Genomic DNA, 14,124 nt, shown 5'->3' on the forward strand with positions numbered 1-14,124 from the left:
CATCTGGCCAGGTCCAATCCTGGCCAGTTAAACTTCCCGCCACAGATCTTGATAGGTGGAGCGTATTAGCGAGCTACATCCGGGGACCAGTGGGTTTCCCCTGGTCGCCTCTGTAGCATTCGCTGTGTTATACCCGAAGACTTGGATGCAATACATAACAATTGTGCAAGGGGTTGGACTAAATGACCCTGGAGGTCCTTTCTAACTCTATGATTCTTCCCTGCCAACTGGGATCTGAAAGTTGAGAATCCCAGCTGGAGGCAAGGGTTACAAGCCTCAAGATGGGGCCTAGAGTTCTTTTGAGAATTCACAGATCTCTGGACCTCAGAGATCTGTTCCCCTAGTAGACAAGGCAGCTTCTGAAGGCATGCTCTATATTGACATCACATCTCCCTCCCTCCCCTGGCACAGCCCCGTTTCCCAAGAAAGTCAAGGACATTCCGTGTTCAACTAAATGCAGTGCTATGTAGTGGTTAATGTGTCCGCCTAGGATCTGGGAGGCCGAACTTCAAACCCCTGCCCTGCCACACTCTCGGCCTTATCTGCCTCACAGGGCTGTTGTGAGGATAAAATGGAGAAGCGAATGATATAAGCTCCTTTGGATCCTGGGGAGGACAGGGTATAAATGAAGTAAATAAAATTAATATTTCCTGTTTCAGTCAGTGATTTCTCCCCACAGTGAAGGGAGTAGGAGGAGTACCTAAGTGACCAGTGGATGGTGAGGTGGGACAAGATGTTGCTCAGCTGCCAAGGGGAAAGCTTCACTGGGTAATGGTGAAGGCCGTTGTAAGTGCTTTGGTCAGTGTAGCTATCTGGTTCCTAGCTGACTCCAACAGCATCTAGTATGGGCTTGTGACATCACAAGCCACACCCATACTGGGCATTGGTGACAAATGCAGCTGTATACCTGCCGAGTACTCACCCCACCCCCTCCTCTGCTGATTGTCACTCAGTAGCATCAGACAAATACTTGGGGTGCCAACTCTCTGGCTAAAGTAAACGCAAGTTTCACTCTCACCATAGCTCAAATCAAGAAGTTCTAGCTAACGAGTGAACAGGCCCATAGCTCACATCTCGCCAACATTTTAAATATGGGCCCTCATACCAATACATTTTTTAAAAGGTCAGATTTTTCTTTTTGGAACGGAGTCCTTTATTCACATTAAAAACAGAACTAAAAATCTGAACCAATGAATCTTCTAGCCTGGATACTGAATATGCACAGCCAGAAGGATGCGGCAGCTGCTCCGTATCAGACTGTGCTTCTCCGGCATGGTGCTCTCTGAAGGCCTGCTCCCCCTCTGGTTGGCCCCAGTGATTACTGCTAAGCAGATCTTTCGTACAAGAATCGTCATCATCCAAAGGGGTGGCTCAGTTTGGAAAGCGTCTTCCCAGAATACTGTGCTAAATTTCTCCTTTCCTCCTGCTTCATATTCCAAAACTTCTCTTCCACTAGAATCTCCTGATTTCCACCTGCCAGAACAGAAAAAATTAATTATATGGAATATGGGAGAGAACAAAAACTAGCCAAGGATGCGTGCAATTTGAAATTATAATCCAGGCTCAGGATAATATTTCCAGTTCTTGTTGATAACTTCACTTCACGCCACTACAGTTAAACATTCCCGTGTACGTGTGTGTGTGTGTTTTTTTATAGTATGAGTAATTTTCATATCTTATAAGATGTTTGAATCTCAAGGAGTAACTTCAATTTATCTCGCTAGTGTTGAACACTAAGAATTACCTTGATTGATCCATTTATACATTTCCCTGATTTCTTAAGTGATTTCACGTGCAACCATTGTGAGTTGATACCAAAAGTGTGCCATGCCACACAATATTTCAGCAACCTACCCCACTCCTCACCTATGCCTGTATGACAGAGGGCAGTTCGAATGAAGCATTGAATGTGCTGGGTGCCAGGAAGGAAGGCTACCTGTCCTGATGAGTACCTAACAGCAAATGTATCCAAATACTTTCTCTAAGACAATGTTCTCAAAACTATGTTGCTAGTTGCAAATAATGAGTTTGCATTGGGGGTTTTTTCTGAAAGGGGTCTATGTAATGATGAAGCACTGATACCTCCAGTTAAAAAATCTTGGGTGGCATGCACTGGGAAGTACCTTTCTCTGCCTGAGACCTTAAAGAAGTACACCTTTTGAGTGAATTGGAAAAGCGATATATAATATTTTAAATGATTAAATGAACATGGTCAAGTTTGATGGAGCAATGGTATGACTGTGGATCAGATCTGGACGATGTTTTAACAAATCCTTATCCAATTCTCCTCCTTATTACACCAACTCATCCCGCATGGCTTTTGTTCACAGAAGTCCCGTCATCTGATCCCCAGCATAGCCTTCTTTGGTGACTGACAGGGGATTCATCTTTCCTTTTTCACCAGCTGAAAAGCTGATTGGAACCAACCCTCATAGGACTTGAATAGCTAGCTATTGGACTCTGTTGAAATTCAGCATGCAGCATACTTTATGATATCAATTCTGATACTTAGAATTAGGTGCCTTTAGTCTGTAATTATAATTGCATTGTATGATGTCTGTTACAGTTTTGTGGATTTTCTTCTTGAGTGTTTGTGCAGTTACAAAGAATATCCACATTTTTCCAAGGAATACCTATCAGCGACACTGGCAAATTAACCCGTGTTTTATATGCCATATGCAAAGTTCTTTTGAATGTAATACTTTAATTCAGCAGTTACATAAATCATAGTGACAGCCCATTGTGAAAATCATTAGACATGACAAATTTCAAAAGAAATTCTTTAGGCTTGAAGGTCTTCATACATTCTTCAACAAATGTTTCTACTTTCTTGTGGCAGTTAGTTAATGATAATTATGCAAATAAATCATTGAACAGTTGACTAATTATCTTTGACTTCTTAAGATGGGAAGAAGTGAAACAGATGAAAGGAAGTTTTACAATTCTGTCTACTTACAAAAAACCACCAGTCGACATAATACATTATTGGTGACTGCAGGTTTACACCAAAATTCTACTGTTTCAGCACCAAATTAATTAGTGTGCAATATCCAAACTATATGCAGGTGCATTGAATTTTCCTGCACTCCTTTTTTCAGAAGAGTAGCCATGGGAAGCTGTAATCTTGCTTAACAGTTTATCTGCAGACCACTGTCCCCCTCCAAATTGTCTGCCATCTGCTTTTCTCCCTGCTTGGCAAAAAGATCCAAGGACCTGTAGATCGTTCACTACCAATTTGTCAAGGATCAAGTGACAGAAGGAGCTAATATGGTCCCACTCAAACCTATCAAAGTGGTGATTCAGACCTAGCTTTTCAGTCTGAAGCAAGTTGTTCCTCAGGTACAGTCTGAGCTGCCCTTGGACTGTGGTTCCCTTCTCCCTCTTGCCCATGTGCTTCCTGGTTCAGTTTGTCTTCAGAGATAAACTGTGTAGGTTCATGGGCACAACATGTTTTCAGTGGGAAGTGAATGTATTCTGGACTGAAGACACATGAGCATGTGAAGCTGTCTTACTGTGAGTTGCTTGAAAAAAACCACTAATGGGTATGCTTTCTTTTTCTTTTCTTTTGCTTCTCCATTGTTCTCCGTTGTTGTTTTTCTTTTACACTGGAAAGGTTCTTACACTGGACATGGTTCAGATACAGATCCAAACTAGAGTTAGGCATTCTGTGAATGAGCTTTGGGCTTGTGTGGTTGCGGTTTCTGATTCTAGGGTGCCTAAACTAGGCACAAATTATAGCTTGCAGGTTTGGATGTACAGCTGTGATTCGCTGAGAAAGAGAATGGTTTGGAGCCCACCAGGAAAGGGGTGAGGAAATGGATATTGGAGCGTATGACAAGGATTGCTGATGTAATGCCAAAAAACAGCCTGAATAGTTCTATGTGGGAGTTCAGTGAATTAGCCCCTTCCCCACTCAAAAATCCTGGTAATGTCTCAATGATCAGCTATGAAAACACACTCTTAATGTATGGAAGGATCTAGTCAGCAGTCACTCACACCTTAAGCCTATGGTTTCCCCTGGATATGACCATCAGTTCACACCTAGTTCTTGGTCTGCCCTCTTGACCAGCCAGTGCCTGATTCATTCCAGTTGCTCACCCCCAGCCTTTGGTGCATCACTTTTGCATCTATAGTTTTTCCCACCTGACAGAATCAAATTTGCCAGTAAGATTTCAGCTTGTTGGCTCCATGCCAGTCCTGCCTTTGAAACCCACTTGCAGCTTACCTTCCATCATTTTTACAGTGTAAATATACCCTCAGCTCCCCCCATCCTGAACTTTGGACTTCCTCACTACTTTCTCTGTGTGGTTTGAACACAGGGCCCTCAGAAATCTGGAGCTGGCCTCAATCTCTGCCTTGCTTCTTCCTTCTTCACTGTCCTTCCACCCAGGAACCCCTCACCATGATGGGTAGGCTTGTGTGTTTTCATTTAGCTCCCCTTATTGTTTGCTTTTATTGCTTTCATGTTACATTGTCTGGGGCTAAAGTTTACTGTGTATGTGTGTGAGAGAGACAGCCTGCAGCTCTTTGAGTGCCTCCTGCTCCTCTTGACCTATAATTTCAAAGTAAAGGTTTAGACTCTGATTCTGTTATCTGCCTGCTTTAATTCTGGGAACGTTCCCATTCCCACACTGAAACGCTGCTACCAAAATTCTAGACTTTAGTATATGTGTGCAGTGGTCTCTGATTTCGTTTTACCCAGATACAAGTGTGTGTGCTCTTAACTCACAAGGGGGTCACACACAGGTAGGCCATTTGGGTAACACTTTGCACCTTTCATTTGACACATTTGCACAGATCAAGAACATTATATGTCAAACATTAACAGGGGGGACTTTTTGCAAGTGAATGACCTGAAATAATCTCAGAGGGTTTTTTCTCTCTTCAGAGTAGAGTTCTGTCCATTAATACAAAATCTACAACTTAGATTATTGACAGTATAAGGACCCAAATATTTTTTTGGGGCGGGGGGAATCATCGCATAGCCTGATGTTATGATTTTCTTGATGAGAGGTTTGACATTCAGTTCTTATCGTGCCTGATCTGTCAAAAAAGGATGCCAGTTCTGGTTACAGTTTTTAAGACAGTGAGTGAGTCTGAACCACCCTGATTTATAATAGTCCATGCAGAAAAGGCAGTCACCTAGATTGTCCAAGCTAGCCTGATCTTGTCAGATCTCAGAAGCTAAGCAGAGACATCACTGGTTAGTACATGGATGGGAGAACACTGAGGAGTCTAGAGTTGCTGCACAAAGGCAGGCAATGGCAGAACATCTCTGAACATCTCTTGCCTTGAAACCTTATGAGGTTGCCATAAGTTGGCTGCAACTTGATGGCAAAAAACCCCCAAAGAAAATTCAGAAAAGAGCACTATGCAGATTCTTTGCCCTCTCCCCCATATATGTTTTGAAAGTCAATATGATGGAGGAAGACATGCTCTAGGAACAGTGGTTCCCAACCTCTTCATGTATGAGAACCCTTTTTAATGTCAGGGGTTTTTTGCTATAGTTTGGAGACTGGGAAGTTGATGCATATGGTGTGCCAACCCTGGCTGCCATTGAATAGGAGGTAGAGGAGATATGGCAGTTTGAGCTAGTAGGAGAGTCTAGAAGCCTGTGGCAGCATTCTCCTGTTTGCGTTCTCAAACCAGACGAGTTAAATTGTTCCACTTGTCTGTTAGCTTGCAGGTGGTAAACAGCAATGCACAGTGCTGTACAGGGATATAGCCTTTGGATACCTTGTGACATAATCCACCATCACCAATATGTGAATGTGACCCCTTGTTGAGCAGTTGAGTGGATTCACAAGGTTGATCCCAATCTGCTCAAATGACATTGCTATTATTGGTGTCAGGGCAGGGAGGCCCTGGTTTGAAAACCCTTTTAATTGCACCATTTGATACTCAGGGCACAACCTGCTGTACTGGTCTCCTTGAGCCCAAACACTAGGCCAGTAGAAATTCCTCACCACATGTCTCCAGGTCTTAGTGGCTGCCAAGTGCCCCACCAGAGACAAGTAATGGACCATCCAGAGCACCTGATCTCTATAGGATTCTGGTACCAGCTGTAACCAAACCATTCTTTATTGACTGCCGTCAACTTAATAACATTTTGAAGTATGATGCACACCCAATGCCCCAGTTGATGATCTGATAGACTGATTAGCAGGGGGTTGGTGGATCTCCACCTTAGACTTAATGAAAGGATACTGGTAAATTCCCATGAGTGAGAAGGATAAAGAAAAAAAACCCTGCAGCTCAACACATGTCACCAGAGATCTGAGAGCATTTCTGGGAGAAGAGGACCTCTTTCTTCCAAACCATGTGCCACTGCTAAGGCCACTGGTGGTGGAATAGCCATGTATCCCTTGATGATATCTGGATCCAGCACAATTGAGAATTCACTCCACAAGAAACATTTTGTATGGGACTTTGACCATAATTTCTGTTGAACTCTGATATCTGTGAGCTCCTCTGAGAGCCAATTTACCATTGTAGAGCAGGGTTAAAATCAAAATAAATAAGAATCCACCAATTGTTCTGTCAAGGACTGAAAGCTCATTGTGCATCCAAGTGAATTCCCATGTGCACAGATTAACTGCTAACTCTGTTGGCAAATGGGGTCATTCTAGACAGGTACACCAGCAACTTCAAACTATACAAACACATAAAGCTTTCTTATACTGTGTCAGGTTGTTGGCCCTGCACTGTCTACTGTTCAGCCAGACTAAAAGCTGCAGAACAGCCGCTGCCGCCGCCTCATTAAATGACTCAGGATAATAAATAAGAAAACATACCTTGTGTACAATGAATAAATAATACCTCACATGCATATGCTGTTAATGTCTCACATGCATATTACTGTTTTTCAAATGCATGCAGATGCTGTTGTGATTCATAAAGTACAAGTTCATTTAAAAGCATTATTGAATGCATAGTAGCCTTTTGTCATTATATATTTACTCAGACAACGGAACCTAACAGTTTAACTGCAATCACATTGGGGTCCACCCCAAAAATTGAACAAGGTATGCATTCTAGTTGCAGATACCAAGAAAAAAACAAGTACAGCTTTTTAACATTCCTCTTTTAAACCTTAATAGGAAAAAAAAGTGCACTGAAACGCACTGTGATATTTTGTTGCTGCAGCATAAAACAGAAACTCTTCTGGAGTGCATTAAAATTTTGCCAAATGGAAGTGTATTCATTTAGAAATTTTTTTTATGCTGCCTTTCCAGGAAGTTTTGTCACTATATGAGAAGTTTATAGTGATTTTATAAGCAGAAAACTTGGTAATGTGAAATTTTTATTTTCTAGAAAGGCATCAAAAGAAGGCCAGGACTATCAAAGTGAACTCCAAAAACTGCAATCTGATATTAGAAGATCAGAATCTCGGTACAAGATTCTTTTGGTTATGATTGGAGACAAATGCAACAATACTGTTAAAATTTTGAACACAGTATCCTTCTTAAACAGCTGTTTTGCTTACTCTCTTGATCATTGTTTCCCCTTGTTCTTGTGTTTGTGTCATTTTTCTGGATTTTCTTTTAAAATTCCCACATCAACTCCTGCTTTTATTGTGTCATCTTCCTTTAAAAAAAAAATTCTGTCTTTTATAGATTGCAAGCCTGCAGGCAAGGTCTGTCTTTTATTTTTGACTTTTGTAAAATGCTTAAGGGGTGGATCCCATGCCCTTCAAGATTCCCCCTCCCCCCAATGCTGCATATTTCCCTCTTGGCCTCTCATCCTGTATCTGAGGTTCCACCAACCCCTAGGAACAAGATTTGAAGGAGCACAGCGGATTGTAGAGGGAAGGGAGAAGCAGAAAATTTCCATTCCACAAGGACACCTGTGTTCAAAGTATACAGGATTCACCCCTCAATTCCCCCCCCCCCCACAAAGACTGTATAAAATATCACAATAATGACTATATCCTGATTTGTTCCTATTACCCTTTCATATACTTCATCTGTATCGTACTTCAGTTCACATGGATGAAACTACATTGTTTAAATTCAGACATACTCTTTGCATAATGTTCCTATTTACTGGAAGGCCGGTATGAAAATACATTTGATGTATGTTTCTAGATGTTTCACTTATGACAGCTGGTTTTCTTTCTTTCTCCCCCCCCCCCCCCCTTTAGATTTACTAATACTCTGAAAGAGCAAGAGCAGTCCTTATTTGCCTGCCAAAAAGTATGCAAACGTTTACAGGAAAAAGTGGTTGAGAAAGAAAGGGAAGAAGAGGGTCTGAGAAAAAGAACCAGCCACTTGGAGAGTGAACTGGAAACAATTAAGAATCATCTCAGGCAGCGAGAGGAAGAAGTGGTAATGCTTAAGCAAGAAAGGTAATCAGAAATGACTTGCCATGCATAGCATGACAGGACAGGATGTTCTGCCCAGGATTTTCTTTCTGACAGACTGAGTGTCATCAAACTGAAAGTCCCCTGCAAGTTGACTTTTTTGTGGTTCTTTACACCTGGAATAAATCATTGTGCAGCACAGTGTATGACTGCACAGTGAAAAGAGTGATATTTTAACATAAGAAAGAAACTATATTTAACAATATAATAGTAACGAGAGCAGCAGGATTTAGAGAAAGCTAGCTAAGTTCCACACAAATTTAACTGTAACTGGCTGAAATCTTGATGGATGGAATCAGTAGCAGCAAGCCTTTAAATGTTCAGAATGCTTTAAGTAGATTACCTTTGCAGCAATCTGCAGTAGGGCCAGTGCGGTGGGGCAGACGGAAGTGCTATCACTCCTGAATCAAAATCTAGGGAGAGGCATCCTTCCCAGCCAATGTTGCTGGAAGACAGCAGAGGAAAGGAGAATTTTGTTAAGCCCATTGTTTGGTGAAATGGCCACCAAAGCCTGCAATGGCAGCTGCAGTAAGCACTGTGAGCCATTTGTAGCTGTAGCATCATAGTGAGTCCTGTACCACCCCCCTATTCAAGTGCCACCAGCAAGGATGAACAGCCCCGTCTCCTTGGTGTTGCTTTTCTCCACCTTATTGGCTGCTCGTGACAGCCCTATCAGGTGGGTCAATACTTTTGTTCCCATGCGGCTGAGGGGCATGCCAGAACATGAGATAGTTTCTTACCTAAAGCAAGTTCATGACTAACGTGAGATAACTAGGGGCTTCTACTTTACAACTTGAACAGTGAGCCAGTAACATTCTGTTAGTTCTGTCCTGTCCTATACACTGACCTGTTTTGACAATTGTGTTAATCTATTTTGTTCCAAAACCCCCTACAGTTTATACAATTCCCCCCCCCCCTCTATCTGTTCTAAGCATGCTATCCTGCGAGGGGAGCTTGCTGTTACTTCCTGGTAAGTGGTAAAATAACATTTAAAATAACATTTTAAGAACAAAGTTTTAGTCCAGCGGCACCTTTAAGACCAACAGAGTTTAATTCTGGGTATAAGCTTTTGTGTGCATGCACACTTAATTATACCCAGAAGAATTAAACTTCATTGGTTGTTAAAGTTGCCAGTGGACTCAAGCTTCATTTTGCTGCTTTAGACCAACACGGCTACCCCCACCTATTTACACACAAGACTGCAGGTGCCTCTGTTTTGGTCATATGAAGTTCTGTTGCTGCAAGTGAATAATAAGCAATATAATTTAGGTGAGGCCTCAGGTGTTGCAATGTTACGCCATGCTATCTATTTGAAAGTTATTGTCCCCCTGTTGGGGAGATTGTGTTGATGTAGTGTGGATGTGCATGAAGGGTTGTCCCTAATATTGCTGTGGCAGGTATGGGAACTCCCTTGGGTGTATTGAAGCTTCCACATCCACAAGCAGCCTCTGCGCAGAGATAACTGGGCCTTAATTTTTCTCACACTGAGGCCATTAGGAATTTTTTCTGAATGAAATATGTGGTGTGCTACATGCAGAAAGCAATTAACATTCTTCAGATATTCATCTGCAAGACTGATTTCAACAGAACCATTTTTTTCCTTCACAGAAGAATACTTATGTGGAAGGCTCCAGGTAGATTATGCATTCCAGTGCAGCATGTATTCTTCTGGGGAAAACTGTTAACACTAGGACCAGACCATAGCATCAGCTGCTGTAAGAGCTCTCTCAGCCCTACCCACCTCTCAGGGTGTCTGTTGTGGGGGAGGGGAGGTTAAAGGAGATTGTGACCGCTCTGAGATTCAGCGAATAGGGTGGGATATGAATCCAATATCATCCCTTCTGGTGCTGTCAAGGCTTTAAGTAACAGAACCCTCTTTGGATGACATATCCAGAGAAACCATGAAGAGAAGGTGTGTCAACAGTTGTGCTGGCCCTCTCACTCACCTACACACAGGGCTTTTTTTTTTTTTAACAGGAACTCCTTTGCATATTTGGCTACACCCTCTTGATGTAGCCAGTCCTCCAAGAGCTCTTCCTACAGGGCCTACTGTAAGCTCTTGGAGGATTGGCTACATCAGGGGTGTGTGGCCTAATATGCAAAGGAGTTCCTGCTACAAAAAAAGCCCTGCCTACGCAGGATTACCAGAACATGAGCATAGCTCCACCTACATACCAACTGTATACATGTCCCTGTGATCAGGACAGAACCACACACAAAGGCACTGTGCTCACATTCTATGTACTTTGGCACTTGGAGGGAAGAGGGAAATGGGACCAGCGTGTTCAGTGAAGAGCTGGAGGTGGAGCCAATGCACTCCTTCCTTCTCTCCCTTTGCTTGTATCATTTTCCCCCCTGAATATGTCGTCTGAAGGAATGTAGCTGCTGGGTAGTGGTTAGAGTGCTGACTCCTGTTTAAATCCTCACTCTTTCATTAAAGTCACTCGGTCACTTTGTGCCAGACATTCTCTCTCAGCTTAACCTGATTTACAGGGCTGTTGTGAGATTTTAAATGGAGGAAGGGAAGACTATGTATGTATGGAGGAAGGACAGGATAAAAAGATAGGTAGATGGAAACAACACTTGCCTTGTTCTCTCTATGGTCCTGTGCATTAAGGGATTGACATCCCTTCCTGTGTCTCTTTGAATCACAGCTGCATTTTTCCATTGTTTCAAGCTACAGGCATAGACAGCTTTAAAAAGGGATTAGACAGATTCATGGAAGAAGAGTCTATCAGTGGCTACTAGCTATAGGAACTAAAGGAAATCTCCACGGTCAGAGGCCATAAACCTTTGAATTATAGTGCCAAGAGGCAACATCAGGAGAAGGCCTCAGCCTCTATGTCCTGTTGTTGGTCTTCCAGAGGAACTTTTTGGCCACTGTGTGAAACAGGAGGCTGGATTAGATGGACCACTTGTCTGATCCAGCAGTGCTCTTCTTATGTTCTTAATGGTATTTTGTTAGACCAAATATTCACAAATCTTGCCTGTTTCCTTTACATCAGGGGAAACCTCCTCCAGAGTAACACACCCAGAAAGCTCTGCAGGTCACAGAATGCTTGCTCCCGCTTCTAAACAATAAACATTTCCTTCTTCCTGACATGACAGATGGCCCCTGTGAGGTATTAGTAGGAGAGATAAATTGTATTCAAATTACTACTTACTTTGAACTAATTGGGGTTGGGCATGTTGGCACCTGGCCTGCATGCCTTGTGAACACATTGAAGTAGGAAGCATAAAGATGTTGAAATCAGGGCTCAGTTGCATCTGGGTGTGGTAGCTTGGTGTAGTGGGTAAAATTCTGTCCTGTGGGTTGTGCTTTGTAGGCTCAGCCACACAACTGACCTTCTGCACGCATTGTCCTTTCCTCTCTATCTGATTGGGGTACTCTAGTGGTTGGAATTCCCTGCCTTTGCTTAGAACACACCATGCCAGAAGGGCCACACAGTAATACTGAGGTCAAGATGAAAAGCATCAGTCTGTCCTACAGTGTCCATGATCCATGGTACAAATTTCTCTCTGAGCACATGCTGTAGTTCCACAATCAAATGATCAGGTGCCCAGACAGGACTGAGCTTGGCAAACCCTTGACTTAAATAACACTTAGCATTTGCATGGGGCTTCAAGACATTTCACATTATGTCAGTAATTCCTACAACAGCCTGAAACATAGGTCAGTATTATGATTCATAAATAGTACATTGGGGGGAGGGGCTGAGCAGAAAGAGTAGACTGCATAAGGCTATCATGATTTCACAGCCAAAGTAAGATTTGAATCAGTTCTGCAGTTTTGACACATGCCAGAACCATCACGTGACTACTTCTGTATGCACTAAACTGCTGACCTTCTGAGATGTCCAGAGAGGCTTGGACCGTGTCCAGCTTTTTGAGGTCTCCAGCTGTAATAAAAGTCGAAGCAACAACATGGTTAAATGAAATAAGGCATCAAAAAAGAATGTCAAGGTGCAAAATTTACCAATGCCAAAAATGTATCACGCATCTCAATTTGAGCTTCAGGCCCAGGGCAAAAGGCAGTTCTCCCTCCTGTGCCTTGATTATTCCTGGTTCTGAATGGCAGTTGTCATATCTTCCTTCAAACAAAATATAATGAATATGTTATAGGTCCTAATTTTAAAATGCAAGAAAATTACCACACTTGACCTGTATCCAATGCTAATCATTATTTCTGTTTTTATTTGTTGCACAAGTTTTTATTCAATCATGAACTGAAAATCTTCACAAACAAGTGAAAGTTATCCATACAGAAAACTACATGTTTGCAATACTAGTGTAACGTGGAGCATGCAGTACCTAGCAGAGGGTTACTTTCATGGAGATAGATCAAGATGGGTAGCCATTTTTGTCTATAGCAGCAGAAAAAAGAAAATCAGTCCAGTAGCATCCTGAAGACTAACAAAATTCGTGGTATGGCATGAGCTTTCTTGAGTCACTGCTCACAGCATGTACTGTAGGTGAATTGCAAGATAAAGGAGAAATCTCATAATTTAGGACATTTTTTCTCAAACTGGGGTCTTTTAGCGCCATCTGGAAATGTTGTGTATTATTTTACTTTTTGGAAGTGTTTTTATTAATTTATGGATGCTTTATTGTTGTTCACTTCCCTGAGCCTTACATTTACAGGGGAGGGCAGTCTAAAAGTTTAACTTATAAATAAATAAGTATGCAGACAGTTGAGTGTCCATGAGGAAACTCCACAGGGGCTGCAGGTTGTCACCCACTGACTTGCTAGTATGAGTGGAGAGGAGGGATCTGCTTGAAATGCACAGGACAATGGCTGAGGTAACCAACATGGGGCGTGTGTGACTTGCCATGTGTGCTTTGAAAAGGGCTGGGAGGTAGGTGAGGAGGACACACTTTGCCTTACAGCTGGACAAATGCCAGATTGGTGAAGAAAGAAGGGTGAAGGAACAGGTGGCCCCTCCAGTTGTGGGGTGTGTGTGTGTGTGTGTGTGTGTGGTGAGGCACTGGAAAGGGAGAAATAGAGGGGTCATGGGATCCATGAAATCCTACATCAAAATGTATTCGCATAGGTTTTTAAAGTTTGAGAACCACAGATGTAGTTCACTTCTCACTGGTAGTTCCTTCCCCCTTGAATAAAATATGTATTGGTTATATGTTGTTCATCAATATTTGTTATGTTTAGGGAGTCCCATCAGAACAGAATGAAACAGCTACAGGAAACATTAAGGCAGAAGGTGATGAAGGAAAAGAACTGGCAGGAAAAGGTAATAATGAATTTCCAGTCATCACTATGTTTATTTGTTTTCTTTTGCTTCAGTCAGTAGTCAGGCATATGCATCCGGCAGCAGTTTCTTAATAGCTTCTGTTCCACAATGCTTTAGAATTCTTTGTACAAAATTAAGGTCAGTCAACCAGAGAATATTTATTTGTGACAATTTATCCTGGGCATGTGGTGCTACGCACAGGACAGGACAGACTCTTAGGACAGTAAATGATGTTAAACATTAAACATTTCACAAAACAAGTTAAAGCAATTTTAAAAATAACCCCTAAGCACTATTTTAAAAAAACAATAAATGGAACAAGTCTCATCAAGATAAAAAAATACACAATAAATTTTTTTCAGTGATGGTTTCCAAACAGGTATACATCAATTTTGGTAAAAGTGAAACCTGGAATTGTAACACATCTTTAATTGGTCCTCATATCTAGTTAATGAGTCTGTTCATTAACAAGATTTTTAATAGACCTGCTTCCAGGAAATGTACCTGAGAAACAAG

General features: G+C 42.0%; 1 protein-coding gene across 1 annotated transcript in view; it reads left to right on the forward strand.

Annotated features, from left to right (window-relative positions):
- The window catches only part of LEKR1 (leucine, glutamate and lysine rich 1), a 104,826-nt gene that overhangs the window by 66,685 nt on the left and 24,017 nt on the right, over positions 1-14,124 (forward strand). Inside the window, exons 8-10 of the mRNA XM_060242378.1 lie at positions 7,315-7,392; positions 8,144-8,347; positions 13,527-13,608. Coding sequence (XP_060098361.1) covers positions 7,315-7,392; positions 8,144-8,347; positions 13,527-13,608 — 364 coding nt within the window. The remainder of the gene's footprint in view (positions 1-7,314; positions 7,393-8,143; positions 8,348-13,526; positions 13,609-14,124) is intronic.

Source organism: Heteronotia binoei, chromosome 6 (assembly GCF_032191835.1).
Source record: "Heteronotia binoei isolate CCM8104 ecotype False Entrance Well chromosome 6, APGP_CSIRO_Hbin_v1, whole genome shotgun sequence".
Lineage (NCBI taxonomy): Eukaryota > Metazoa > Chordata > Lepidosauria > Squamata > Gekkonidae > Heteronotia > Heteronotia binoei.